At 36.3% G+C, this 26,258-nt stretch overlaps 3 protein-coding genes across 4 annotated transcripts; 2 read left to right on the top strand and 1 right to left on the bottom strand.

Moving 5' to 3' along the window:
- Window positions 1-239: 239 nt before the first annotated feature.
- Window positions 240-6,653, top strand: LOC103402015 (uncharacterized). The gene is made up of 15 exons (XM_008340759.4): window positions 240-609; window positions 702-823; window positions 1,059-1,118; window positions 1,417-1,536; window positions 1,635-1,754; window positions 2,768-2,909; window positions 3,379-3,549; window positions 4,343-4,501; window positions 4,601-4,707; window positions 4,812-4,902; window positions 5,045-5,186; window positions 5,466-5,622; window positions 5,733-5,849; window positions 6,074-6,200; window positions 6,296-6,653. The coding sequence occupies exons 1-15, from the start codon at window positions 292-294 to the stop codon at window positions 6,572-6,574; spliced, it is 2,232 nt and encodes a 743-aa protein (XP_008338981.2). The 5' UTR covers window positions 240-291; the 3' UTR covers window positions 6,575-6,653.
- A 795-nt stretch (window positions 6,654-7,448) lies between these two features.
- On the bottom strand, window positions 7,449-15,142 carry LOC103402014 (E3 ubiquitin-protein ligase BRE1-like 2). The gene is made up of 19 exons (XM_008340757.4): window positions 14,804-15,142; window positions 14,172-14,333; window positions 13,977-14,064; window positions 13,655-13,885; window positions 13,343-13,510; window positions 12,901-13,094; window positions 12,684-12,767; window positions 12,464-12,583; window positions 12,200-12,386; window positions 11,956-12,116; window positions 11,485-11,556; window positions 10,725-10,801; window positions 10,181-10,375; window positions 9,214-9,286; window positions 8,996-9,082; window positions 8,742-8,879; window positions 8,466-8,668; window positions 7,999-8,161; window positions 7,449-7,877 (listed from the first exon to the last, which is right to left on the bottom strand). The coding sequence occupies exons 1-19, from the start codon at window positions 14,909-14,911 to the stop codon at window positions 7,746-7,748; spliced, it is 2,643 nt and encodes an 880-aa protein (XP_008338979.2). The 5' UTR covers window positions 14,912-15,142; the 3' UTR covers window positions 7,449-7,745.
- Window positions 15,143-24,300: 9,158 nt separating this feature from the next.
- Window positions 24,301-26,258, top strand: LOC103425272 (uncharacterized). Of its 2 annotated transcripts, none has more exons than XM_008363358.4 (6): window positions 24,301-24,492; window positions 24,586-24,671; window positions 25,009-25,188; window positions 25,294-25,464; window positions 25,556-25,948; window positions 26,057-26,258. In XM_008363358.4, exons 2-5 carry the CDS (start codon window positions 24,618-24,620, stop codon window positions 25,667-25,669), a joined length of 519 nt encoding a protein of 172 aa, XP_008361580.1. In that variant the 5' UTR covers window positions 24,301-24,492; window positions 24,586-24,617; the 3' UTR covers window positions 25,670-25,948; window positions 26,057-26,258. The 2 variants fall into 2 exon arrangements, with proteins under 2 accessions (XP_008361580.1, XP_017185036.1); XM_017329547.3 differs by having other exon boundaries at window positions 24,351-24,492; window positions 24,586-24,644.

Here is a 26,258-nt window from a genome sequence, read left to right as displayed (position 1 = left end):
TGAACATATATATACACACACATATTATATATATATATATGCATATACTGATATACATACACAATCATATAAATATTTATGTATGTATATGTGTATGTGTATATATATGTATGTATGTATGTATGTATGTATGTGTATATATATGTATGTATGTATGTATGTGTATATATATGTATGTATGTATGTATGTATGTGTATATGTATGTATGTATGTATCTATATTAAGAATGTTTATGAGTGTATGAGTAGGAGAGCGTTTGTATACTTTTTCCACCAACGACTAGTTAGTGCATGCTCGTCTGGTTCACCAAACACAAAGAGTGGAGGCGAGGCGACAAAGTAAAGAAATCACAAGAGAATATATTGTTCACGGAAACTTGGCCACAAATTGACGTCCCGATCACGGGCCGGCGTTTCACGGTTCACATGTCGACCTTTCATGTCAGATTAGGCTGGGCACCAACCGGCAACGTGTTTTGGGCTTCCGAATCGACATGTCACTGTTTGGCAAAATTGTGCACCATCATTCTGTTCATCCAAGCCATGAATTTCCTAGCTGCTGCACAAAATAGTACAAGCGGCCTACAGTTGCATATCCGTGATAAAGAGGTGAGTTTATATTTTTTCAGAATATTGAATTTTGTATACCTTTCTGACTAACGGTGTCGTTACTTTTCTATTATTATTATTCATTTGGGCAGGTGGTGGTGGAAAATGGGATTCTCCAGATGACGCTATCAAAACCCGGAGGGGTGGTCACCGGACTACAATATAACGGCGTCGACAATTTGCTTGAAGTTCTTAACGAAGCTCCCAATAGAGGGTATGGCGGTCTCTAGCTACAAATATATGGTCTTTCTTGCATTGGTGATTTCATACAGTTTTTAGGGATTTTTTTAAATAAAAAATTAATTTAAATATACTACAGTTTTTTTTTTTTTTAATGAATATGCATTTGTAACTTTCTTCTTTCAATGAATGAAATGTCGTAATTCAAACAATAATAATTTCTTGATAGACCATGGTATTAATTATTGTGTATATTACTTATTCTGTAGGTACTGGGACCTGGTTTGGACCGCACCAGGGATTACAAGAAAGAAAGGAGCATTTGATAGGTGTGTTTACTTTTTTCTAAAGAAATTATGGTCAGTCAATAAACCTTAATAGTAACAAAATCCCTTATAATTTGGAAATGGAAATTATTTCTGGATCTGATTTGCTTGATAATGCATGTATATATGCTATAATATATTACAAGACATAGTAATGTATATTACCAAAATAGTAAATAGAAGAATGTTCAATTGGTCTTGATTATTTATTTGGTCCCTTCGGGGATATCTGATAAAATTGGAACGATCCTGATTATTTATTTGTGTTATGAACTATTTCAAAAAATACGATTATTGGCAGGATTGAAGGAACTAATTTTTCAGTTATAGTGGAAACTGAGGACCAGATAGAGCTTTCATTCACCAGAATGTGGGATCCCTCTCTGGAGGGCAAGCTTGTTCCTTTAAACATAGACATAAGGTCAGTTTTAAAGAGAAGAAAAATAAAATAAAAGGAATAGCTAATGAATTTTTTAATTATTTGATTATTTTGTGATTAAAAATAATTTCTATTTGAAGGTTTGTTATGCTTCGCAACTCGTCAGGCTTCTACACTTACGCTATTTATGAACACTTGAAGGAATGGCCTGCTTTCAACTTGACCAACACGAGGACAGTGTTTAAGCTCAGAAAAGAGAAGTAAGTTTCACTTTTAATTATAATCAAATAATATATGACTGACCAAAAATCAAAAACGTCAAATCGATATGCACACATGAAATAAGCCATGAAATTAGCCAAGTTTGTCTTAGAATAGTGTACATGCTAATCTCTGCCTCTCATCTGTGTTCGCTTGTATCATAAAACATAAAAATCAAATCCAATCATATATTGGATAATTTGTACTCTTTATTTCACTCTTTTTTTGTTAACTATAGTGACTTGATTTCTGCCTAAACTTCTAATATAATTGGCCCATTTTTATTCTCGTTCTTTAATATTATAAGTGCAAGGGTCACAAATTGAAACGTGTAAGTCTAATACAGTAATTCTTTCTGAGGAGTAAACATAATTTAAAAGTAGGTGAGTTGATGACTAATGAACTAATTTGATTTGACTAAGAAACAAACGTGCCATACAAAGTTTGATCATTTTTCAAAGAACATATCATATATTTTATGAATTTATAAACTGAAGGCTGATCGAAAAGAAGAATGTGCCTTCCCGTGAACAGGCCTGAAGATGATTATAGCACCAATATGGAGGCATTAGGTAGTCTCTAGGTCAACATATAATTCGCACCGAGTTGGTGGAATTTAGTTAGGTTTATCATTGACAACTACTTAACAAAAGCATATTGCCCAAGTGTAACCCGTTGATAATTACATGACTCGAAATTTTTATTATTTTAGGGCTCGTTTGGAAAGGCTTTTAGAATTACTGAAAGCATTTTTTTGTAAAAACATTTTTGAAACTAATACTTAACAAAAATCCAAGTGCATCTTGAAAAAACTTTTAAGTGATTCTTGCACACTAGCTAGTGTTTTACATCCCAAAATCAATTTTACCGAAAACAATTTCTGTCATTCTCAAAGTACTTCCGAACAAACTCTTAATTAATTAGTTAATGTTCATTTATGCAAAATTCACCTAGCATAAAACTAATTTTATTTCATTATTTTGTTTTCATTTTCTTATTAATCTTTGCGTAGGTTTCATTACATGGCAATATCAGACAAAAGGCAAAGATACATGCCACTTCCAGATGATCGGTTGCAAGGAAGAGGCCAAGCCTTGGCTTACCCAGAGGCAGTCTTGCTTGTCAATCCCGTGGAGCCACAGTTCAAAGGAGAAGTATTAATTTCTTCTAACAATCATTTTTCCTATTGCCACTTAAAAAACCAACTTCCCTACAAGTCCAACAATTAGAAGAAAAAAAAAAAGAAAACAATTTTTTTCTACTTGCTATTTGAGTCTCGTTCTCTTACCCATGTGTTGGTCAAGAATTTATAGTCACACACTCTTAAATTTAATATTAATGGTCAAAATTAAAACATTAAAACACATCATATTATTCTCCACTTTTGATATTATACTAAAATTGATAGCCATGCATGTAACAGTTACTTATGCAAAAAATCTATTGTCAGCAAGGTACTTGTACAAGATGTTATATTAGTCGATATTCATTATGTTATAACAAGCTGTTAGACAAGAAAGCATTTTCAATCATATAATTAACAATTCACATAGTTTCTATATCTGTTGGATTGATCGTCTTTCTCAGTTTGATTTAGGGATTTGATTTGGTCCACTTTTGCAGGTGGATGATAAGTATCTATACTCAATTGAGAACAAAGAAAATAGGGTTCATGGATGGATATCCACTGAACCACCCGTGGGATTCTGGCAGATTACTCCTAGTCAAGAGTTCAAATCTGGTGGGCCCTTCAAACAATGCCTTACTTCCCATGTTGGGCCAACCACCCTAGCTGTAAGTACGCTTCTTTTTCTTCATTTTTATTTTAAAGCAAACTTGACTCCTGCCTTTTAAATTCATTCCTTCATATTCTTCAACTATGGCTACATTGTATAATTTTTTCCATATATTATAACATAAATGAGAGAGGTCGCACTTGGTGCGATGGCAAGTGCCTTCGCCCATGAGCGGTAGGTCTCGGGTTCGAGACTTGGGAGCAGCCTCTCCATAAATGGGGGTAAGGCTAGCCGACATTCACCTCTCCCAGACCCTGCATAAAGCGGGAGCCTTGTGCACTGGGTACGACCTTTTATATTATAACATAAATGATGTTATAAATAGTCAAATGAGAGAACTTTTGTAGAGATTGAAGTGGAATGAGAGTGTTGTATATTGTGTTACGGCCATACAACATATGCCACTTTACTATGTAGATCATCCAGAATTAATAGTACAACATTACTTTTTGATCCCTAGTTTATAAAAAGTAGGAAAAATCCTACAGAAGAAAAAAGTTACAACTTTATTTGGATCATTGAGATAGTGTTGAATGCGTTTATGTTGATTCGTTAAAACCTTAATAAGAAAACCTCAAATTAAAAAATCTTAGTCAAAGAAATAAAAGTACAACATGCATATGTCTTGGATGCTCTCCCTATGAGTATCTCTCCTTGATTTTCGCATTTTATTACATATTTAACATATTAGACTGTCTAATTAATTAACAAAGAAACACTTTAGAAGAAAGAAGAAAACATTCCACACAACTCTATTGGCACTGATCATCTGTTTGTCATGGAATCATCAGATATTTCATAGCACCCATTACTCCGGAGCGGAGTTGATAATAGAATTTAAGCCCAGTGAGCCATGGAAGAAAGTTCTTGGCCCCATTTTTATCTATCTTAATTCTTTGGTGACTGAAGATGACCCACTTCAGCAGCTATGGGAGGACGCTAAGCAGCAGGTTAATATCACAAGAAAAGCAAATTAAGTATATACATTTTTTTTTTGTATTTCTAAAAAACATTAATGGATTGAACTGTGAACTTGCAACATTTTTCAGATGAAAACTGAGGTTCAAAGCTGGCCATACGACTTCCCAAGTTCAGAAGACTTTCTATCATCGGATCAACGGGGTACTGTTACCGGCAGATTACTAGTACGTGACGGGTAAATGACTGTTGCATATTAACCTTACTAATCACCATTTAATTTTTCAGGGAGTCTGTCTCTAATTAAGGAAAATTTAACTTAACTTCAATATGTTTGTGTAGGTATATCAATACTGAAGACATATTCGGAGATGGTACACAGGTAGGGTTGGCAGCTCCAGGAGATGCTGGATCATGGCAACTAGAATGCAAGGTATATATTTAATTCTCAAATTTCCATACGATACTAACACCTTGATATATAGGTTGATATTCAGAGTCCCCTCATTCCAAAATATTATAATATTTTCTCTCTGTATGATATAGCAATCTTAGCAATGATATTTTTCTTACAGGGTTACCAATTTTGGACCAAAGCAAACGATAAAGGCTTCTTCTCTATAAGTGGAATACGTCCAGGGATCTATAATGTTTATGCATGGGTTCCTGGTTTTATTGGTGACTATCGACATGATGCTGAAGTAATTATAACTCCAGGTCATGTTTTACTCTTGTTTTATTTCTGTACAATAATATGTTCTTGTTTTTGTTTTTTATTTTTGGTATGCAAAATATATAGATACGTCTAATATTATTTTCTACACATTTTCTGTTTTCACGTAATTAGGTTAACTCTAGTAGTTATATATACTTTGTGAGTTGGGTTGAGAACGTCGTGAGGCAGTTTGGTTAGTATCTACCGTTTGTGTATTGATCAATGATCATAGTTTTATAAATTCACTATGTATGGTATCTAAAATGTAAATAAAGCTGCAGGTTGTAATGTTGATGTGGGTACACTTGTATATGAACCTCCAAGAAGTGGCCCAACTTTCTGGGAAATAGGCATCCCAGACCGAACTGCAGCAGAGTTTTATATTCCTGATCCTAATCCAAACCACATTAACAAACTATACGTCAATCACACTGACAGGTTTGCATCTTCTTGCAAATAATTTTCTTCTCTAACCTAAAATTTCTAGTTTTAATCACAAGCTAGCTATACATATTATGAAATTCAAATGTCTCTGTGGTACTTGACAGGTTTAGGCAATATGGATTATGGGAAAGATATGCAGAACTGTATCCATACAATGATTTGGTTTACACAGTGGGTGTTAATGATTATCGAAAAGATTTTTACTTCGCTCAAGTTACTAGGTAATTAATTTACTCACAAATTATGTATATGTCGCGGCATTAGGGCATGTTATGTTATCAGAAAGTTTAATATGTTCTTTTAGTTTTTTTTTTTTATTATTATTATTATTTTTTTTTTTTACAAGAAGCGATAGAAAAATGTAATCTTCCTCTTTTTAACATCGAGATTTTCATTTGCTAATTTCTAATATTCGGCTAATTAAGAACTTATGTTTTTCCTGCAGGAAGACAGGTAATAACACATACCAAGGATCAACATGGCAGATTAGGTTCACACTTGACACTGTGGGCAAGAACAATACCTACACATTACGAATAGCACTGGCAACAGCACATGTTTCTGAATTACAAGTATTACTTTTTCACTCTTACAACTTCATAACCATTAACAGAAATGCCATTATATTTTTACTGAGAAAATTTTGTTTGATTATCTCATCGTCAAGGTTCGGATCAACGACCTGGAAGCGAGCAATCCACTATTTTCCACAGGACAAATTGGAAACGACAATACGATAGCAAGGCATGGAATTCATGGGCTGTATAGGTTGTACACTGTCGACATTCCAGGTGCTCAGCTGCTGGAAGGGAACAATACCATTTTTCTAACTCGAGCATTGAGTATAAGTCCTTTCCAAGGAATTATGTACGACTATATTCGTTTAGAAGGTCCCGCTTCTTCCAACAACGAAAGTCTGGGATCCAGTTCTTGGGGATATAAATAAAAAAATATAAATCATTCATTTTCTTGGAACCCTAATATAAATCAAAGTTTCCCTAAAATGTTGGGGACTTGGAGGTTTTTTTCCTGTGGTTCTTTTTCGTATGCCTTTGTCTTAGTGAGAGGCGACATTTTTCTTGGTAGAAGCAAACAAAACAATGTCGTCCACCAGATTGGTGCAGAAGATTTGAACTCTCCTGATTGAAGGGTTCGAAAAAGAAAGGCTTCCAGATCCAGCTCTCTGGAGGATCCATTCTCTGAGTCTCTCTGCTGTCTTATGTTGCTGCAGACCTGGATTAATGGATGGCAGGGCTAGAGGTGACAAATCAACCCATTAAGTTGTTAATAGGCATTCAATAAGACTCATTTAGTTTGATTCTACCTTACACACAACTCATTAACAACTCAATAGATTGATTTGTCACAACCACGTAGAGCCATGTACTATACTGACTAATGCCATTCACTAGAAGAAAAGAGAATCCACACAAAACATTAGGAAGAAGTAAAATCTTAACGATTGATAACTACTCCGTCTCTTGTTTGGTTACTATTTTTAATTTTTCATGTAACAAGAAGTGAATAGAATAATTATCAAACGGTAACTACTCCGTCTCTTGTTTGGTTACTATTTTTAATTTTTCATGTAACAAGAAGCGAATAGAATAATTATCAAACGGTTTCTTAGTCTAACGCAGTCATGATAAGTTAGCTCGTGAAAATCATTTAATCAAACATTGAAAAAATTGGAGATGGAAACTGAACATAGGTGGAACATTGTCAAAATGTTTCGAGTCTCGGCATGTGCAATTAACATGGGTTATAAGTTACAACAATATACCGATGAACCAACGAACGTAAATAAAAAAGCGACAGAATTTCTGGCATGTGCAATGAACATTAAACCTTTTCTCTTCACTTGTGTCTTATTTTTCAACTACATTATTTGGAAATAATAGATAAAGGATAACAAACACTAAAACAAGAAAAGAAAAGAAACTCATTTACAAAGCAAAACCTATACAACTAAAACCACAGTTCCGATGTCGGACTACTGCGACAAGAAAAACTACAAGCTATGCCATTTTATACAAGATACTGAGCAATCAAAAAGGGCTGGCGGGCGGGCCGGGAGGAGGTCATAATAAGTACAGGATATCGGGAACTCTCTCTGTTCATATCTTTACAAACCGAATGTCATTTTGACCAAACGGAGTTCCACAGGCAGGACACTTACGATGACGGATCTCTAGATTTTTCTGAACACAGTAATTGCAAAATAGATGATAGCACTTCACAATTACAACCTGCCAATCAAATAATTAAAACCAACATCCCTCAGTTCATCGGAAAATTTAGGAAATGATGACAAATTTGTACATCAAACACTGGTTAGACAACGGCTTAGGCAGCAAATATTTTCCTTACCTCCTTTGGCCTATCAGTACAAACACTGCACTGCAAAATATTCTTGCAGAATTTAATTTCAGTTTGGAGTTTCTGTATTGCAGCCTCTCCAGTTTCAGAACTCATCTCAGCAACCACGCTGTTCAATTCCCCAAGTTCTTCCTCAAGGTTCTTCCTCAAGCTTCTGCACAAGAATCCAACTTGTTCGAGATACATTTATGACCTATTATTACAACTAATAGCTGCAACCTGCATAAAGAATTTCCAAACTTGCAAAATCTGATCGAGCGCTCATGAATTCCTTACAAACTCACCTGAGGCGTGTAATTCTAGTGTACATCTACAATAAGTGAAACCGGAAATGGGATCTTACATGCCAAAACTGTATCTGCATAAAGTTGTACTAGCTTCCTAGCTTGTATATACGATTGGCTATAGAATAAGAAATTCCATGAAATCCATTGTACTCAAAACAAACAAAACATTACCTTTCATTGTCTAATTCCAATTGGACATCATCAATATCCTTTTGAATGTGCGTATGTTCCTTCTCAGAAGAAGCAAAGGCAGATTTCAACCACTGCAACTCCTTCTCAGAATCAGCCAATTCCCACTTGGCAGTTTCTACGTCGACTGCAAGGTGCCTATCTTCCTCAGTAGTTTTTATGGCATCTGTCAGGAGAGCCTTCATCTGCAGGATTAAAATACTCAGCTTGATAAAGGTCAACAGATGAAAATAAATTTCTGCATAGGAGTCACCATACCTGCTCTTCACCATAGGAAACTCTCATGTTTAGAGATTCTAATGATGTGTTTACTTGTTGAAGTTGTTTCGCTAATGCCTGCTTATCAGAGAGTACATAGCTCTGTGCTTGCTTTATCTTCACACTCTCCGAAACGAGCTGCACCGCCAAAGACATCGTTTAAAAACCAAGGACAATGAGCCGCCATTCCACCGCAGCAATAAACCTAGTCATAATGTGGACGAAAATAAAGCAACAAAAATATTAATAGAGACCTTGATATTGTAGTCATCCCTCTCAGTCACCTGCTGCAACAGATGCTGGTTTTGAGTCTGCATATCTTCATATGCCTGACCAATGGTCTGCAGGAACACAATAAGTTTTTCAAAAGATATGAGTAGGTGAAACAGAAAAGTGAGACCAACAATTCGTGTCAATTATTGAGGAACAAAACCTGCAGATATGAACTACGAGATAAGTATAAATACAGCACCTCAATTTCAGATATATAAGCCTCTGCCTCCTTGTCTTTAATTCCAATAGCCGCAGTAAGCTCCATAACATCCCTGCAGATAAAGGTAAAGCATAGCATTACTATGCTTTCAGGCATATTTGCATACACGGGTTTTATTTTAGTGAAAGAAAACAAAATGATTATCTAACAGCTGAGAAACAGAATAGTAATGTATTTTTATCAAAAGAAACAAATATTACCAAGTGAAAATGAATGAGATCCGTTTGCAACTAAAGAGTTTAAAATAAGATTACAAAATAGAATAACAGGGAGGACATGTCCATAACGTTTGTTGGTAACAGGGGGCAAGAATGACACTAACATAAATATAGAATAATAACATATTCCTACCACTATTGCGTCATCCACTACCGGCCTGTTTGGTTTTTTAATAAAAAAATGCGACATGCTTCTAAATTTCTAATAAAAGCTCTTCTTACAAAAGCACTTATGAGCAAAAGTTCTTCCTATAGACGCAGTCCTATACAGGCCCCAACTTTCAAAATCAAAAGCACCCAAGTTTGCCTTGATTAACCAATTTCATCTTCAGTGGTAGTTAAATACATACACTGTTCAACTGAGCTCAGTGTGTATCAAGTTTGACATCTCAACATTCCTATGCTACATCTATCGGTTATCAAAAGCCCATCTAACTTACACATGGCAACAAATTACTGGTCCTTTAGATTAATTAACCTACTGACAAATGTTTAAAAATGTTTTCCAAATTATGTGCGTGTCCGGTGAAAACACTGCATCTAGATAATGAATAACATACTGCTACCCTTCTATATGTAAAGGACACGATTACGTTGAAGAGCAAAGAAAAGACACAGAGATTGCCCAACCCAAGCCAACAAAACACAAAAAAGCTCAGGAAAAAAATAAATAAAAAATACCAGTATGCTACTATATTCAAAACCCAAATGGAACCAATAAAACTAACCGCTCTGATGCATCAAGTTTGGCACTGAATTCAGTTATTTCAGCTTCAGTAGCAGAAAGCCTTTGCTGACAAGCAGCTTCCGCTTCATTGGCTGCTTTCACCCTTAATTCTAGACTATGTTCATCCAATGCATTCTTGAACATTTCAGCTTGAGAGTCAGCTCTACGTTCTGATTCTTTGACTTCCATCAAGTCTCTGAAATTAAATATCAAATCTTAAATGTACTGACAGAAAATACCCTAGATCCATTTATATGGAATAGAGAATGCGAGAAGCACATAAGGAAACGTAAAGATGTTCATAATCTCAATTAGATAACTGAAAGCCAAAATAGTTCCTAATAGAACTGCCACACGATTTAGTCAAATCCACAAATCATATAATGATGAAATTACTGCATTCTATGTCTACCCCAAAAGAAAACAATTTAAACCCTCCAAAATGTATGAGAACAAGAAAAACAAATAAACGTACATATATAAGCTTATACTTTTATACAAAATCCCTACATTGCCCCCATGTGGCAGTCAGGAAACAAATTTACCTGTTTTCATAGCTTTCCTGTGCATACATGTCTAAAAAGATCTGCAGTTCCAGTTTTTCTTTCTGCAACTTCTCAATCTGCAATAAGTACATCTTCATCAATTACTGACATGAGACCAGTTATAGTACATTCCATGTGTCTTCAAACTAAAATGTTATTAAATGGTAACAAATATCTACATATTTTCTTCTCTAACTATTTTCTTGTTAGGCCATAAGTAGATACATATTTTTTTAATACATTTATGACCTTTGGCCTTTTAAATAAGTAATTCCATGGTAGAAACCAAAAAAAGAGTAATTTCTAAAACAAATTGGACAAAACTACCCTCAAGGATATAAACAAATAATTCCGCCACAGTATTATTGCCTTGAAGATCAAACTGAAGCATTACGTTGAAAGTTCCAAAAACACTCATGAGGCTTTACAATAAATAAAAATTCTTAACCGAAAAAAATATATACAAAACTTTATTTGACTGAGAAACACAGTTTACAGGATAATTTATAAGGCTCAGACGGTCAAAAGTGAATCTTAAAATCTCAAATTGGATAGAATTAAAATCAAACATCAGGCACAGATATACAAAGGACCTACATGTAGAAGAGTTGATATAAACTGAAACATAGAAAGGTATATATCAAAGGCATTGATGAAGCCTAAAAAAAGAAAATCCTATATTTAAATGGTCAAAAAATCGAAAAACATGGATCCAATAGAAGTGAAGGCAACAGTAATCAAGACTAATAGAGAATCTCACCAATGCCTTAAGAGACTTTATCTCTATCACCTGTTCGCCACACTTGTCCACAAGGCTCTTTTGCTCATTTGTCTTCGAAAAAAAATTTGAGAAATTCAGAGAATATTCCACAATTAAATACTAATTAACAGTAACAACTAAAAAGTAAAGTCATAAAACTATTAGAAACCCAATCAGTTACCATTAATATGAAATCTTTTACTAAGATCAGAAAGAAGTTCTCCCAAAAAACCAACTTGCAGAAAGAAAATAAAAACTGGATTACACTATGCATACAGTATACATGTGTGTGTGTTTGTGTGAGTTGATTCTTGCAACACAATCATATAGATCATCGTATCCCTTTCTTTCCAAATTGCACGAGTACCCTTGATCTGTATTCATCACCTCCAAACAATAAACGGAAAAAAAAGCAGTACAACTGATATGAGTATGACTGTATGAGAGAGTTAACTGGGAATGGAAGTAGACCTTTGTACTTAATGAAGCTTTTAATGATTGGGCTTTGTCACGTAAAGAAAGTGTTTCATGAGCTGTTTCCTTCCACCGCTTCAACTGAGTTTCCACCATTCCCATTTCTTTAGACAACGATGAGGCCATCACACGGAACTCTGCTATAATGTCCTTTCGTCCTGCAGAAAAAAGCATTTTAAGTGCCACAAGCTTGGGTAAATTCACAGTAACTATCAACAAATATCAAACTTATCACTTTTACCTGAATCCTGGACAGCTTCTTCCATGTTTATCTCAAAGTCATTTTTTTCAATTACACACTTCTGCAGCTGAAGCTCTAGTTCTTCAATCCTAGAATCAGAATTGTCAATGGCATTCCTAACTGCATCTACTGACTCTAATTTAAAATTTAGTTCCTTCTCCCTTCTCACAACAAGAGCCCTGTCAGCCTGAAATTAAACTTTTAAAATACAAAAAATATAGGGCAAGCATTCCAAGCATCTGCAAATAAACCAAGCAATTTAACCTGCGAAGAATCAGTCATTGCTTTGTATCGGTCCAATTCTGCATTCCAATGTTGGAGTTGATCATTTAGCATAGTGTACAGTCTCGATGAATGTACATATTTGTCATCCTCCACTTCATCCTGGGATAAACATACAGTTTTTTATCAAAGAAGTAAACAGACAATGAAATCTTTCAAAAAAAATGAATAACTATCAAAACTTGAATTAAAAATTGGAAACCTGAAATTCTTGCAATTGTTTTGACAGCACTACATTTTCTTCGTGTGCCTCTTGATACTCAGAAAGGCGGTCGGCTTCTAGTATCTGCAATATATGCTCAAAAACATCAAGATGAATGTGTGTGTGTGTGTGTGTGTGTGTGAGAGAGAGAGAGAGGGAGAGAGAGAGAGAAGAGAAAGGAAGCCGGTAGGATGGAGGTTTGGAAACACATCTATACCTTTGTTTCCTCGATTGCATTTCTAAGTTCTCGCAAGCTGATTGTCCTTTCTGTTGATTTTTCAGGTGACAGGGTTCCATTAAGTGCACTAGAAGTATGGTTCTGCACCGCAGATGCAACATCCTTTTGCATTTTCAGATTCACTAGTTTCCTTCTCTTCAACTCTAGGTCAGCCATTTTGTCATCCAGCTCACCTGTCACCCGTAACAAAAAATTTACGCATTCAACACACTCCAAAGGCAGCGTAGAAAAACTTGGTAAATTTTGATACTGTTACAAATTGAACATAGTTCCTAAAATCTATAGGTATCAAATATGATGATGTTTCGCCCAAGAAAAAAAAAATACATGACGATGTATCTCTACATGTGCTTCCATGAGCTTTACTTCAAGTGACATGTGCATAAAAACAAAGGTTTGTCGTAATAACAATCTCAGGAACCTGTAATGCGCCTAATTTCAGACTGATCTCTTGAATGGCTGCTGAGGTAAGTCCGAATTATGCCAGCATACTCTTTATGCTTCAGGTGAAGAATATCAATCGCTTCACGTAGATTTTTAACCTCCCTCTCCATCATATCATCAATTTTAGAAAACTGGATGATAGCCTCTGAGAATTGCAAGAAAGCAAAGACAGTCTATGTTCAATACATATTTCCTAGTGCACTTACTCCTTCAAAACATGTTATAAAATGCAACTGTGATCCTATGAAATTGGTTTGTACAACTATGAATATAAAGTTGAACCTCTGACCTTCTGAAGATATCTTTCCATCCAAAGTGTGGGATATGTTCTTTGTTTTTTCCCTATGAGCATAAATTGCCTGTTCTAAGAGTTCTAACAAGTCCATAGTAGACGTATGCCGCAAAGCCAGAGTTTCTTCAACATATTTAACAATTTCATCATTGCCATTAGCTTCTAAAGAATCTTGTTGTAAGAGTCTAAAAAGAAACATCTCTTCCGCAGAACACGATGGAATTGAGCCTACAAAGAACTTCAGGTTAATCCAATTTACATGATGAGACCAAAAAAAAAAAAAAAAAAAAAACTAAAATTTGGATATGGTCGAAAATACCACGAGAATAATCAGCACCATCCAAAACTTCTAAAGCATTTTGGGCTCCTCCAGCACATAGTCCAAGCAGAATTAGATCATCAACCAACTAAATAGCAAAACAATGAAATCTCTGTCAGCAAAAAGTGCATGTCATCCTGGCGTACAAATACAGACTATAAAAAGGAAGTAAACCAACCAAACATTCAAGATAACCTGATTCCATAGTTTATTCACTGTCATTAAGAAATCATCATAAGAACCTTGCTTATCCTTCAGTTCCTGAATTTTCGCCTCAAGATCTTGCAAGTCAAGCTTCTGTTTGTCTACCAGCTGATTAAGTTGCTGGTTCTGTATCTGGAGAACTGATGCATCGACCTGGACGGACATACATACACAAAATACACATACAAATATTTTCAATCTGCTTTCTATTTCAAATCAAAATTAATGTGTACTCGAGACACATCGAACCATAAACGTACACTCATCTAACTATGTGCATATACATAGTTATCACACTAACTCCAGAAATGGCTGCATAAAAGAAATTAACCGCATAACCGTGCTGCTGTTACCCCAAATTACAACATTATTAAACAGAAACCCTTTTATCCTACTCCCAAAATTGCAATTCGATTCCCCTTTTCGTACACTTCCTCCACAACCCAACAGAGAAGAGCAGAAATTGTAACATTCTCAAAAGCAAATCCAAAGCAGAAATTAAACACACCCAATGAATCCCCTCACCCTTCGATCACATACCTTTGATCTCAAACCCAAAAATTCAATAGAAAAGCAAACAAGCAGACAGTAGAGAGAGAGAGAGGGAGAGAGAGAGGGATTACGCTGTGGTTATTGGGCGGAGAGGTGGAGGAGCTACGAGCCATGGTGGGGGAAAGGGAGTTCAAATGAGGCCTCTTCTTCTCTGGCTCGTCAGAGTCTGAGTTTTCCATCGACTGTAAATTATGGAGCTGCTTACGGAATCCACCACACCATTACAGCTCTCTCTCAGCTTCAGTTCAGAGATTTCTGTCTCAAACCCTAGAAAAATTTAGACTTCCGCTGTTCCGCAGAGAGTGCTTGGAGAGGAAGAGAGAGCGCTCGATTACAGACGGACGACGCCGCAGGTCACAAGGAATTTACAACCATCACAATTTTTTTCTACTTTTTTAAAAAGAAAAAAACGAGTACTTGTAATATAATATAAGGGGCTGGTTCGGTATTGTCGTGTTTTGAAAAAAAATTGGTTATGTTGTGTTGTGAGAAAGCTCATTTTTGCTACGTTATCAGCTTTTTTTTACCTAAAATTGTGAAAATAAACTGTTTTTAAATGTTTATCAAACATATTTATGAGCTCAGCTTTTTTTATACCCACTTTTTATAAAAGCATCTTAATACCAAACCAGTACAAACTCCCAAGCATCTCCAATAATATTAGCTAAATTTTTGTTATTGTAGTTAGCAAAATGATCCAAATGTTATTTTGCTAATCACCACTTCCGGTAATAGTTATTGTTTTTTTAGTTCAAGGTACGACATTCATATGTAAAGGAATTTGAAATTGGTACAGTACATAGAGGATGTGATGCAAAATAAACAAAGGGCTTCGATAAAAAAATTGCCGACAATTTTAATCCGGTTGAAGAAACAAAGAGTGTTTCGCACCTTAGTTATGAAGATAAACTATTCTTCCCTGATCTCTCATGATATCAAGGGGTCTTCAAATTTAAGAGAGAATCATTGCTGGATCCTCTTTGTGAGGATCCCGAAGATCCTCCAATCATATCCGTTTATTGTACATCATGCGGTCAGTTTTTGTCAGATAATATATATATTCAATTTTAAATATAAAAATTTACAATAATTTCTAACCGTACGATATACAATAAACGGATGTGATTTGAGGATTTTCAGGATCCTCACAAAGAGGATCCAACGAGGATCCTCCTGGTTCAAATCCCACACTTCATTGCTCACTTGAAAGTCCCAAACGTTCCAATCGATGAGCCACTAGTTATATTAACTTAGGTTAAAATTTAACTTACTTTTGTCACGTAGTACTACGATCTAGTATTATTCTTCTTTCGCTTGTAAGTGAGAGGTCTTAAGTTCTATTCTCGCCAAATACAAATTTGAACCACATTATTGCTAACCCACCATCTCCCTATAGTGTAGATACTATCGTTTGTTAAAAAAATATATATTTAACTTACTCTTTAGCTTGTAGATACTAGTCATTTACATAGCTGATTAAAGCAAGTGACCCTCTACCATAGTAGTGGGGAGGAGTGTTGCCCTTGCACCACAACGTGGGTTCGAACGGTCGGCTTCCTAATCGAACAAATCTATCGCTTGACCAAAAAAAAAAAAAAAAGATAGCTGATTAAAGATTTATTTTTCTATTTAAAGGGGTGTGCTGCACATCCTTTTAATTTGCAGCCATCAAATTAAATGAATTAAAGAAGATCAAAAGAAAATTAATAAGGGTTGTATAAGAAGTAAAAAGAGGTGTGCCTCTTTTTTTAATTAAAAAGCCAAAAACTTGTTGTAAACATAATTTACTGAACAATTATGAAAGCTAGAGAGAGATGGAAGGTGCAGCATAGAGAGAGAAAGAGAGAGATGTGTAATTGTGAGCTGTATTCTATTCCACCTCATTGTGCCTTTATTTATAGTAATAGGGAAGGTTAATTCCTTACCTTTTTAGGATTACAAATCTAATAGGATATTAACTACTAAAAGGAATATACAAGATATCCCTGGATACACTAGAATTTACACAATCACATTCCTAATCTAATAGGACTGCAACACTCCCCCTTGAGTGTGTAAATACTCAAATGAATGGTGCATCAAGTCTTCAGTGATGAAGCAAGTACAGTTGATGAAGTCGTCGGCACAATGAACGAATGCGAGTCTTAGATCAACGAAAGAATGCATAAAAAAGTAAGACTCATAAAACCTCGATATGGTAAAACCCAAGGTAGGAGAAAAACTCATAAACTAAGGTGAAAAGTGAGAAGATGCATTAAGTCAAAACTATACATCTTTTAGACGCAAGTAGAAGAGCTCACAAGGGTATAATTAGCCCAGGATGGGTGCCTCGTTAAAACCTAGTTGGGTAGCAAAAACCTAGTGGGAAAAATGCTCATAATCGTAGAGAGAAAGAATACATTAAGATAAAGTGAGTATACTTCTGGATACTCCCCATGAGTTTGACATAACTTTCAAATGAGAACTACAAGCATTGCATATGATAGTTAGGCATACCAATTCCTCAGACAAGTTCCTGGAAGGTTAACTTCGGCAGTGACGTCGTATAATGGTCAGCAAGGTTGTATGGGATCGAATTGCATGATTTCAATTTCCTGATGTTTTACTGATGTAGATGTAGACGTAATATATCTTGGCGTTGACTTCGTTGATGTATCATGTGTTGGTTGGGTGGATACATGGTCTTCATAGATCGGGACTTAACGATGGATGAAAACAGCAAGTACTTTGAATATGCTCAACAAGAACTAACCATGTCTCACTTGTGGCATAGTGAAATAAAGTGAGTCTGGGAACGATTCGAAGATTTTGCAACTAAGGTCATATCATGGATATCCAAGATATTGCGATATCCCTAACGATAAAGACATAACCATTTAGGGATTTTACCTTGTGCAGGTTTGATAAGTAACCAGCGTCAGCATAACAAACAAGGTAAGCATCATTTTGAGGATCGGGGGGTTGAATTTGCTCAAGATGCGTTGGGATTTGACCATGTAGTACCTTCAAGGTACGTCTTTAATACCAATCCAATGGTTACATGTAGGCACGGTGCTACATCTTTACCAATAGATCAACAGCGAATGAGATGTCCTATCTAATACAATGAGCTAAGTACAACGAAGCGCAAAATTGAACTTTAGATATGGAATTTCGGATTCTATAATCTCTTCAATGGTCTCATTTACATATAACGTATGGACGGTCATAAGTATACTCAAAGGTAACACATTCAGGGTGTAGTTCGACTGGTAGACCAAGGTACTGTCAGAATAACACTTAAACTTCAGGTCAAGGCATAAACAAGTTTTCCTAAGATCATTCATCTCAAATTCCATCTTCAAGTGTGAGACAGTTTTCTTAAGCTCTTCTAGAGTCTTAGTGAGATTCGTATTAACGACATAAACTATAACTCTAGCAATTAAGAATAAGACTTCATAGTTTAACAAGCAAGGGAATAATTCATATCTCTGAGTGATCAAATAATCACTTAGATGGGTATACCACATTCGTCAGATTGTAAGTGAACGCCTCAAACAAGTTAAGAGGGTGTTTTATGGTTTTGGAACTATTTGAACAAGTCCATGTAATTCTTTGAGAACTTACATATCAATCTCCGTATCTATATCCCCATGAAGAAAACATTAACCACATTTCATAATGCTGTTATCAATCACATGACGTTTGAGAAAAACCTTGCGCCATAAGACGTGCATCATATCGCACTATTTCATTCATCTCATGACGCTTCATTTCTCACTTGTAACACAATAGGGTTACCTTGGGCAATGTAGGAACGACAGGTCCAATACACACTTTGGTAAGGAATTTAACCTAAATTGTAATTTCGGTTGTCCAATCAGTTTTATGTTGTCACTTAATCAACAGAACACGGTTTGATATCGTCACTTTTCATTTATGTCAATAGCTATCATATAAGTGAAAACATCATCGATGGTAATCTCATTTCAATTCCATTTAGCGCATCCAAACTAGTATACTGGACCAAGAACTTCAAGTCTTGGGAGTAATCTAAATTAATCTCATGAGATGGAAATGATATAAGACAGCGATCGAGTTTAGATTCATTGTTGTGTCGTGTCTTCCTCTTCTAGGGAAGTGAATCCTACGAACCGAGTGATATGTCATGATCCAGGCTAAGACAGATTGATTGGCTATCCGCCGATGTACCGAACCGTCCAACATGGGCTTCTAAACCGTCTAACAGGCGTGGCACACCTTCCAGGGATGTTGACTTGACTTCCGTTAAGTACATCTATCCTTGCAGGCATGTTTGCAGCTGGTATATGATCTCGTCACTTTAGCTGATCAGAGGAATGCGTTTGGAGCAACATTCTGAAAGCTAGAATTCATCGCACTTGCTTATCACACTTGTGCGGTATGGGAATCGAGATGAAACATAGTAGGCAACGTCCACACAACTTTGCACCGTTCTACAGGAACATTGATGTTCTTATCTCCCCTTAACAGCGGGAAGACTGTCTCATTAAAGTGATAACCTGCAAATAAGCGGTAAAAAGATCATGTGCAAAGGCTCTAAGAGAGCTAGTGTGAAGGAGAATCATGATTGACAAAAATTCACATCCTTCTTTTAGGACCCATGTTGGTACGTTGTGGCGACACAACTTGGCACATGGAATGCACACCCAAATACGTAAATACGAAAAACGTCAGGTTCATACCCAGTAACCAATTGTAACGTCATGTAAGTTGGGTGGCAATGGGCCTTAAGGCAAACCAACATAACTACGTACAAGATTGCATAACCCTAGGAAGAAACTAAAAACTTGGTACGTTTACCAAAATTCGGGCGATCATTTAAATTGCGCTTTATGATCGCTAGGCGAGGCTATCTGGGGTGAATATGGGAATTCGATGTTCAATTATAAACCCAAAATACATGTAATACTTTATCAAAAACCGTTGATATAAACTCTCCGGCATTATTCAGTATCACGGACTTTGTGGGATAAGTAGGGTGGTGAACCCTTAATCGGCCAGGAGGTTTAGCAACAATGTGTGTGGACAATCATGTGACCAGTTTGTCGATTTATCAACCAAAGCCAAAAGTACTCTCATTTTGGTTGGATTAGTCCACATATATTCCCATGAATCCACTATGAAAAAGGGTGATTTCGTATCTTTGCGAGGAATGATATAGAAAATCAATTTCCCTAATGAGCAGGTTTGGCAAAGTGTGCTAGTAGGCTCAAGCTAGGTAAGGAGATGCGTTGTAGCATCATTATTTGACCTAAGTGTCCCAAATGGTCGTGCCAAAGCAAGTAAACTGATCAATCACTAGGCTCCAGGCCGGCCACATGTGGTGTGTTCCCAGTTGGGAGACAACCCATTAGCCCCAAATCAAAACTGCATGCTCATTTTTGGAGGTGGTGCAAAAATATTCCACTCTATTTTCTTCGATGGTTTCATTTATGATCATTATTCTCTCAAATATCCTTAAAAACTCAATGACAGGGAGAATTTAAAGTCCCTTAAATGGTAATTCGGTACCATTCATACAACGAGGAGCGTGCAAATGCTCTTAATTAGGTTGGATAGACCTAAAGTCGTTTTTAGAGATGTGATTTAGGTGTAAAGTTAGTGTGCATAGTATTGCATTCATCCAAACAACTAACTTTCCCACATTCCTACCTAATCATGTGTTTAATTGAATTCGGTCACATGTATACAATAAACATGATTCAATTAACTCGTATTTGAGGACAATATCAATAAGATTATCCATAAGTAAAACATACACTAAACTTGAATCCAAGAACATGGAAAAATGTTCACAAAGTAAATGGTTTATTAAGGGGATTCGGCCAACAAGGCCATCCATGTCAAAATTATGCTCTTCTAACGGTGTTTGGTGGAGCAAAATTAGTCTCACATATTGCCTATAAGGATGGTACTCATCAACAACATTGGTAGGGGCACGAACAAGTGCATAACCAATGATCTATTCCATCGAGACGGAAGTAGATTCTGCAGGATTAAGGTTTAGGAATATTTTCCCTTATTCTTGAAGTTTTTAGGTCTTAGGTGCCAAAGATCATGCTTCGGGCATGATGCCACACATTGGAATGCCCTGATTCTACCAGACATTGTAAAAACAAACGAAATTGGATCGTGAAAGAGACAGGCCTCGAATTGGATTCGGTAGGCTCCAATTGAAGATGGAAGGGTCTGTTCGATAGGTTTCTGGTGAAGCAGAGCAGCATCGTTAGGTGCACCTCTGTTGAAGCAAGGCACCACCTTTCGGTAAGTTGTGACTGAACTAGGTCGAGCCATTCGGTAGACTCCAGCAAAACCGAGTTTATGTCATTCTTTCACGTTTGTGGTAGTAATCAGATCCGAGAATTTGGTAAACTTCTACTTTCTACACTGCTGCTTCAGAAGCGAGTTAAAAACATAGAAAGACGAGAAAAGTATTCTCTAGTCAAAATTCGATCGGATTTATAAACTTCAGAATTGTACTCATTCATGGACGTAATCATGGTGTGCTTCAGGCAATATCTTGTACCCCATATAAAAGTGATTTCTATTAGAAACGTCTAAATAAGGGAAATTGAACTTGTGACGGTTCGACATTCCATTGAACTTGGAGGGAACAAGATTATGATTGGTGTTATGGGAATGAACCATCCATAAGCATCAAAGTTAGAACAGTTGAGTTCTAAGACATGGTTTTCATGAAAAAAGTTGGGTTTTCATGGGTGTATTGTTTTATGAAAACTTCGGGTTTCAAAGGCACTAAATTTGAAACTACAGGTTCAATTTAGTTTATGAACGTTTAGTTCATGAAGGAGAAGTTTCTGTAGGAACATAGAATGCAATATGTTGATTTAAGTGTTGTGGATTTGAGTTGCTTCAGGAACTCAAGTGTGAGCGCTTCTGGACTATGAAAGTGAGTCAACGGTTCAAAGTATAAAAATAAATTATTGAATCGTTAATATCCAAAAGTGATCTTTAGGTCAATAATTTTGGATTCATTATCAAATTAATGGACTGCAGGTCACTTTTAATTAATTCAATATATTGGGACCAAACATGGTCAATCGTAGAAGCAAAATATTGCTAAAGTAATAATGTTGGGTCAAAAATACCATAACCCCAAAAATTGGGCTAAGTGTCGTGAGCAAAAGGCACGGGTATAGCTGCAATAAAAGCCTATAGAGTGGCTTCAGGCCACAGGCCGAATGATAGAAGCCTAGCAATACGCTATTGGCGAGATTGGGCCGAGACCATAGCATAGGGCAGGCCCAGAGGCCTACGAGTGCGAGAGAAACCCCAGCTGCAGCTGGGTTTTTGATTTGGGCTGAAGGGGAGGCACGGGTCAGTCCCAGCAAAGTGCTGGTCTACGGGTTTGCATGAGGACTAAGCCCAGCCTCGTGGGCTGGCTAATTGAGGCACGGGCTGTGGGAAAAGATCCAGCCAACTAGGCTGGTGGAATGGTTGCAGGCCGGGGCAACAACAAGGCTTAGCAGACACAAAGGCTTGCTGGCAATCGGACTAGAACTGTTTGGTGGGCGCGAGGCTTCAGGCCCTATCAAGATTGACCCCAGGCCGAGGCCTAGTTGTTGTGATGGTCAGCTGGGCTTCAGGCCAGCAACTTTGCCAACGGTGGTGGTGCCATGGTGTCTAATTTTCCCTTCTTTTATTTTATTATTAGTTTTTTTTTTAAATTGTTAGGGTTTTACAAACCCTAGATTTGCTTCTAATTTATGAATATATTTTGACTCACATATTCCACATAACAAATATAATTGCGTGATGCATGAAACAAATATATAAACATATACAATACATATATCGGAAGGTAAATATAAATGTAGGGGGTTCATGTATCATGAGGAATGTTTTCATGCTTCATGGTTGTTTCAAACATCTTACTTTATTTTAAGTGTACCTGATTGGTAAAAAACTACAAAAGCCTTTGAATTTGTAGAACATCCTTCTCAGAAAGCTAGAATTGCATCTTCAATGCGTTGTATCACATTCAACACAGAAAAATTAAATTGAATCAATAGCATGTAGATCAATTCAATAAAATAATAAATTAATCATAAAAAAGAATGATTAAAACGTAATACTCCCCTAATTGAAAAATAAACTCTATATAGCGCAGCGTCAAGAACATGTTGATAATGTGTTGTAGACATAATTTACTGAACAATTATGGAAGCTAGAGAGAGAGGGAAGATACGAAATAAAGAGAGAAAGAGATATGTGTAATTGTGAGGTGTGTTATATTCCACCCCATTGTACGTTTATTTATAGTAGTAGGAAATGTTAATTCCTTACCCTTTTAGAATTACAACTCTAATAGGATATTAACTACTACAAAAAAATAGGCTAAATAGCCAAAATGGTCCTTGAGATTTGCATAACTCATCACTTTGGTCCTTAACATTTCAAATCGATAAAAGTGGTCCATGAGATGGTCCACCATCCATCATTTTGGTTCTTCTGTTAAAAACTCCGTTAAGTGTCCCGGAGCTCTTGGCCGGAAGTTTGGACAATTTTCAAAGCTTCGTAACTCAATCGTTTCTTAATCAAATTTGACCCATAATATATCAAAATGAAGATAGGAAAGTGTAGAATAAGATTATATCTATTTGGAAGCCCAATGGCTGCTGAAGATAGCCAGAAAATAGCCTCAAAGTTGACTAGTCCGAAGGAAAACTGGAAAACTGGTCATAAATTGGGTAAACTTTAAACGTTCATAACTTCTTCAATACTCAACAAAATCAAGTGATTCAAAAACAAAAATCATACTTCTCGACGAGACGAAGAGAATAATACCTTTTTTGATGGCTAAATTGCTGTGGTTTGGCCAGAAATGGCTCGAAAGTGGCTATCTTGGTCTCAAATTAGCCACTTTCGAGCCGTTTTCCGGCCAAACCACAACGATTTATCCATCTAAAAAGGTACCGCTCTCTTTGTCTTGTCGAGAAGTATGATTTGAGTTTTTTGAATCACTTGATTTCGTTGAGTATTGAAGAAGTTATGAACGTTTAAAGTTTACCCAGTTTCCGGCGAGTTTTCCAGTTTTCCCTCGGACTAGTCAACTTTGAGGCTATTTTCCAGCCATCTCCGGCATCCATTGGGCTTCCAGATAGGTATAATCTTATTCTACACTTTCTTATCTTCATTTTGATATATTATGGGTCGAATTTGGTTAAAAAACGCTTGAGTAACGAAGCTTTGAAAATTGCTCAAACTTCCGGTCAAGAACTCTGGGACACTTAACGGAGTTTTTAACGGAATGACAAAAACGATGGATGGTGGACAATCTCAGGGACCACTTTTATCGATTTGAAATGTTAGGGACCAAAGTGATGAGTTATGCAAATATCATGGACCATTTTAGCTATTTAGCCAAAGGAATATACAAGATATCGCTAGATACACTAGGATATACACAATCACATTGCTAATCTAATCAAACCTAATTTATCTTTAATCTATAGGCTCTAAAACCTCAAAAAAAAAAAAGTAAAACAAAACCCAAAACCTCAATTTGAACAGCAAGGGTTTTTCCAGTCCCGCCTCCTCTCTTTCTCTCGTAGGCAACGACACAAGTGTCTCTCTTCCTCCTCATTTTCTTCTAGTTCATCTTCTCTCTCATCAAGCTTTACGTCTTGAACGACCTTTAGGGTTTTGAAATCTGAAGCTTCACAAGCATGGAAGATGCTTCAAATTCAAACGTAATCCCCGACAAAAGAGTAAAGCAGTGAGTTCAATTTCTCACTCTGCAATTATGCTAATTGGGTTTCGATATACAAATTATGTATGATATTTACTTCATGTTGCTTTCGTTTTTCAGAGAAGCTCCCCATCTTGCTGCTTTTGAGAGAAATGAAGGAAGGATTAGATATAGTCACGGTAAAAGTCCAAGCTTTAATTGCAAAGGTGAAAGAGTTCCCTCTTCTGGGGTCGTTTTAGTTTCGCTATCACTTCGTTTGTTTCGGTCGAAAAATCTTGTTTCGAAATTGTTCTGCCAGTTTGTAGATTGTAGGAAAACTGTTTCTAGATTGATAGTTTACTTCCATGAGGTTTAATAATAATGAGGGATAAAAACCGTTCGACTATAAAGCTATGTTTTCTTCGGGAAACATTCCAATTTTTGCAGCAATCTTTTAATAATTGGAGATTATAGGAATCCCATTGGCATGTTAGTACAACAAGCATGATTTGCATCAAAAGGCACATGTTTCATTTGTTTTCTTCTCCATGTCAAATGTATAAGGTGAAAGCAAATAATTATCCAACAGTAGACGGGATAAGCTATCTTGAAGCCAAGCATTTGCTGCTTCTAAACTATTACCAGTCACTTGTCTATTACTTACTTCGTAAGGCTAAAGGGTTTTCAATAAATGGGCATCTTGTTGTTCGTAGCCTTGTGGAGATAAGGTTGTTTCTGGAAAAGGTATGGGCCTCTGGTGATCCTTTTTTTTCTTTTTCTTTGTCATTCTAGTAACTATGTATTCAGTATGACCTTTTTCTTTTGCAACATATTTGACCCATTAACAAGAAGCTCCAATACCAAGTTGAGAAGCTTACGAAGGCTACTTCAAGCACAATTGAAGATGTAAGGCCACGTGGAAATGAACCACAATCCAGTGTGCCTTGGCAAACAGATGATTTGTTGAGATACCGCCCTAACCCTGAAATGCTTGTTAGCAAAACAGATGTGAATTCTAAGGTGAAATGTGCATCAGTACAATGTTTGAATTCCTCTTTTGTCACCTGCCAAACAATATTTGAGGTTTCATCTTCTATTTTGTATATTGTAGGATCATAATGATGTGTATCGACCCCCCAAATTTGCCCCGACTTCAATGGAGGAAGATAAGTTGTCAAAGCAGGACAAAAATGCATTGAGAAGGGATAAGAATACTCTACGATAAGCTAAGCAAAGTGCTTTTGTGAGGGAACTGGTGGATGATTTGAAGGGGAGGCCTGAAGAGGCTTGTTGTGGCCTATTTTTATAGGGGTAACAGGCATGATGGCTGGATTTACTGTTCTCGTAACTGCTTTTTGCTGATATTTATAGATTGTATAGAACTAGCCCGATATAGGGCAAAGAGGGATGAACGTGAACGACAAGAAGAGGTACTTTTTACGCGTGCTCCTATTACAAAGAAGGAGAAACAGAGAGAGAAACACTTAAAGAAGTCAAGAAATGGGTATGCACACTTAAGAATTTATTTTATGATATTCTTTTTCAATTATTCAAAATTTATTTTTATGTAAGATTTGTTGATGGAAGACTATTCTGAACTTGTTTCTCTTAGATTACTTGGTTTGACGGACAATTTCTATGTTGAAATCAAGGGTTTACCTTTGGACGATGAGAATGATGAGCAGGTAGCAAGCTTCAGTAGTGCTAGGGGTGGAATGGGGAGGCATAAGAAGCACAAGGTATATCATGTAAAGTATAATGTATGATATCTTGAAAAATGAGCAAGTTTACTTTATGAAATGTGTGCTCCTTTA

Source organism: Malus domestica, chromosome 15 (genome assembly GCF_042453785.1).
Source record: "Malus domestica chromosome 15, GDT2T_hap1".
Taxonomy (NCBI): domain Eukaryota; kingdom Viridiplantae; phylum Streptophyta; class Magnoliopsida; order Rosales; family Rosaceae; genus Malus; species Malus domestica.
This window is presented reverse-complemented; position numbering and strand designations above follow the sequence as displayed.

Coding starts and splice junctions, on each gene's coding strand:
- LOC103402015 (XM_008340759.4), top strand. CDS start 292: ATGCTCGTCTGGTTCACCAAACACAAAGAGTGGAGGCGAGGCGACAAA. Junction 824..1,058: donor AACGAAGCTCCCAATAGAGG/GTATGGCGGTCT, acceptor CTTATTCTGTAG/GTACTGGGACCTGGTTTGGA. Junction 5,623..5,732: donor TACGTCAATCACACTGACAG/GTTTGCATCTTC, acceptor GGTACTTGACAG/GTTTAGGCAATATGGATTAT.
- LOC103402014 (XM_008340757.4), bottom strand. CDS start 14,911: ATGGAAAACTCAGACTCTGACGAGCCAGAGAAGAAGAGGCCTCATTTG. Junction 12,387..12,463: donor CAATGACTGATTCTTCGCAG/GTTAAATTGCTT, acceptor GTTTAATTTCAG/GCTGACAGGGCTCTTGTTGT. Junction 7,878..7,998: donor GTACTGATAGGCCAAAGGAG/GTAAGGAAAATA, acceptor TTTGATTGGCAG/GTTGTAATTGTGAAGTGCTA.
- LOC103425272 (XM_008363358.4), top strand. CDS start 24,618: ATGAAGGAAGGATTAGATATAGTCACGGTAAAAGTCCAAGCTTTAATT. Junction 25,189..25,293: donor TAAGGTTGTTTCTGGAAAAG/GTATGGGCCTCT, acceptor CCCATTAACAAG/AAGCTCCAATACCAAGTTGA. Junction 25,465..25,555: donor AAACAGATGTGAATTCTAAG/GTGAAATGTGCA, acceptor TGTATATTGTAG/GATCATAATGATGTGTATCG.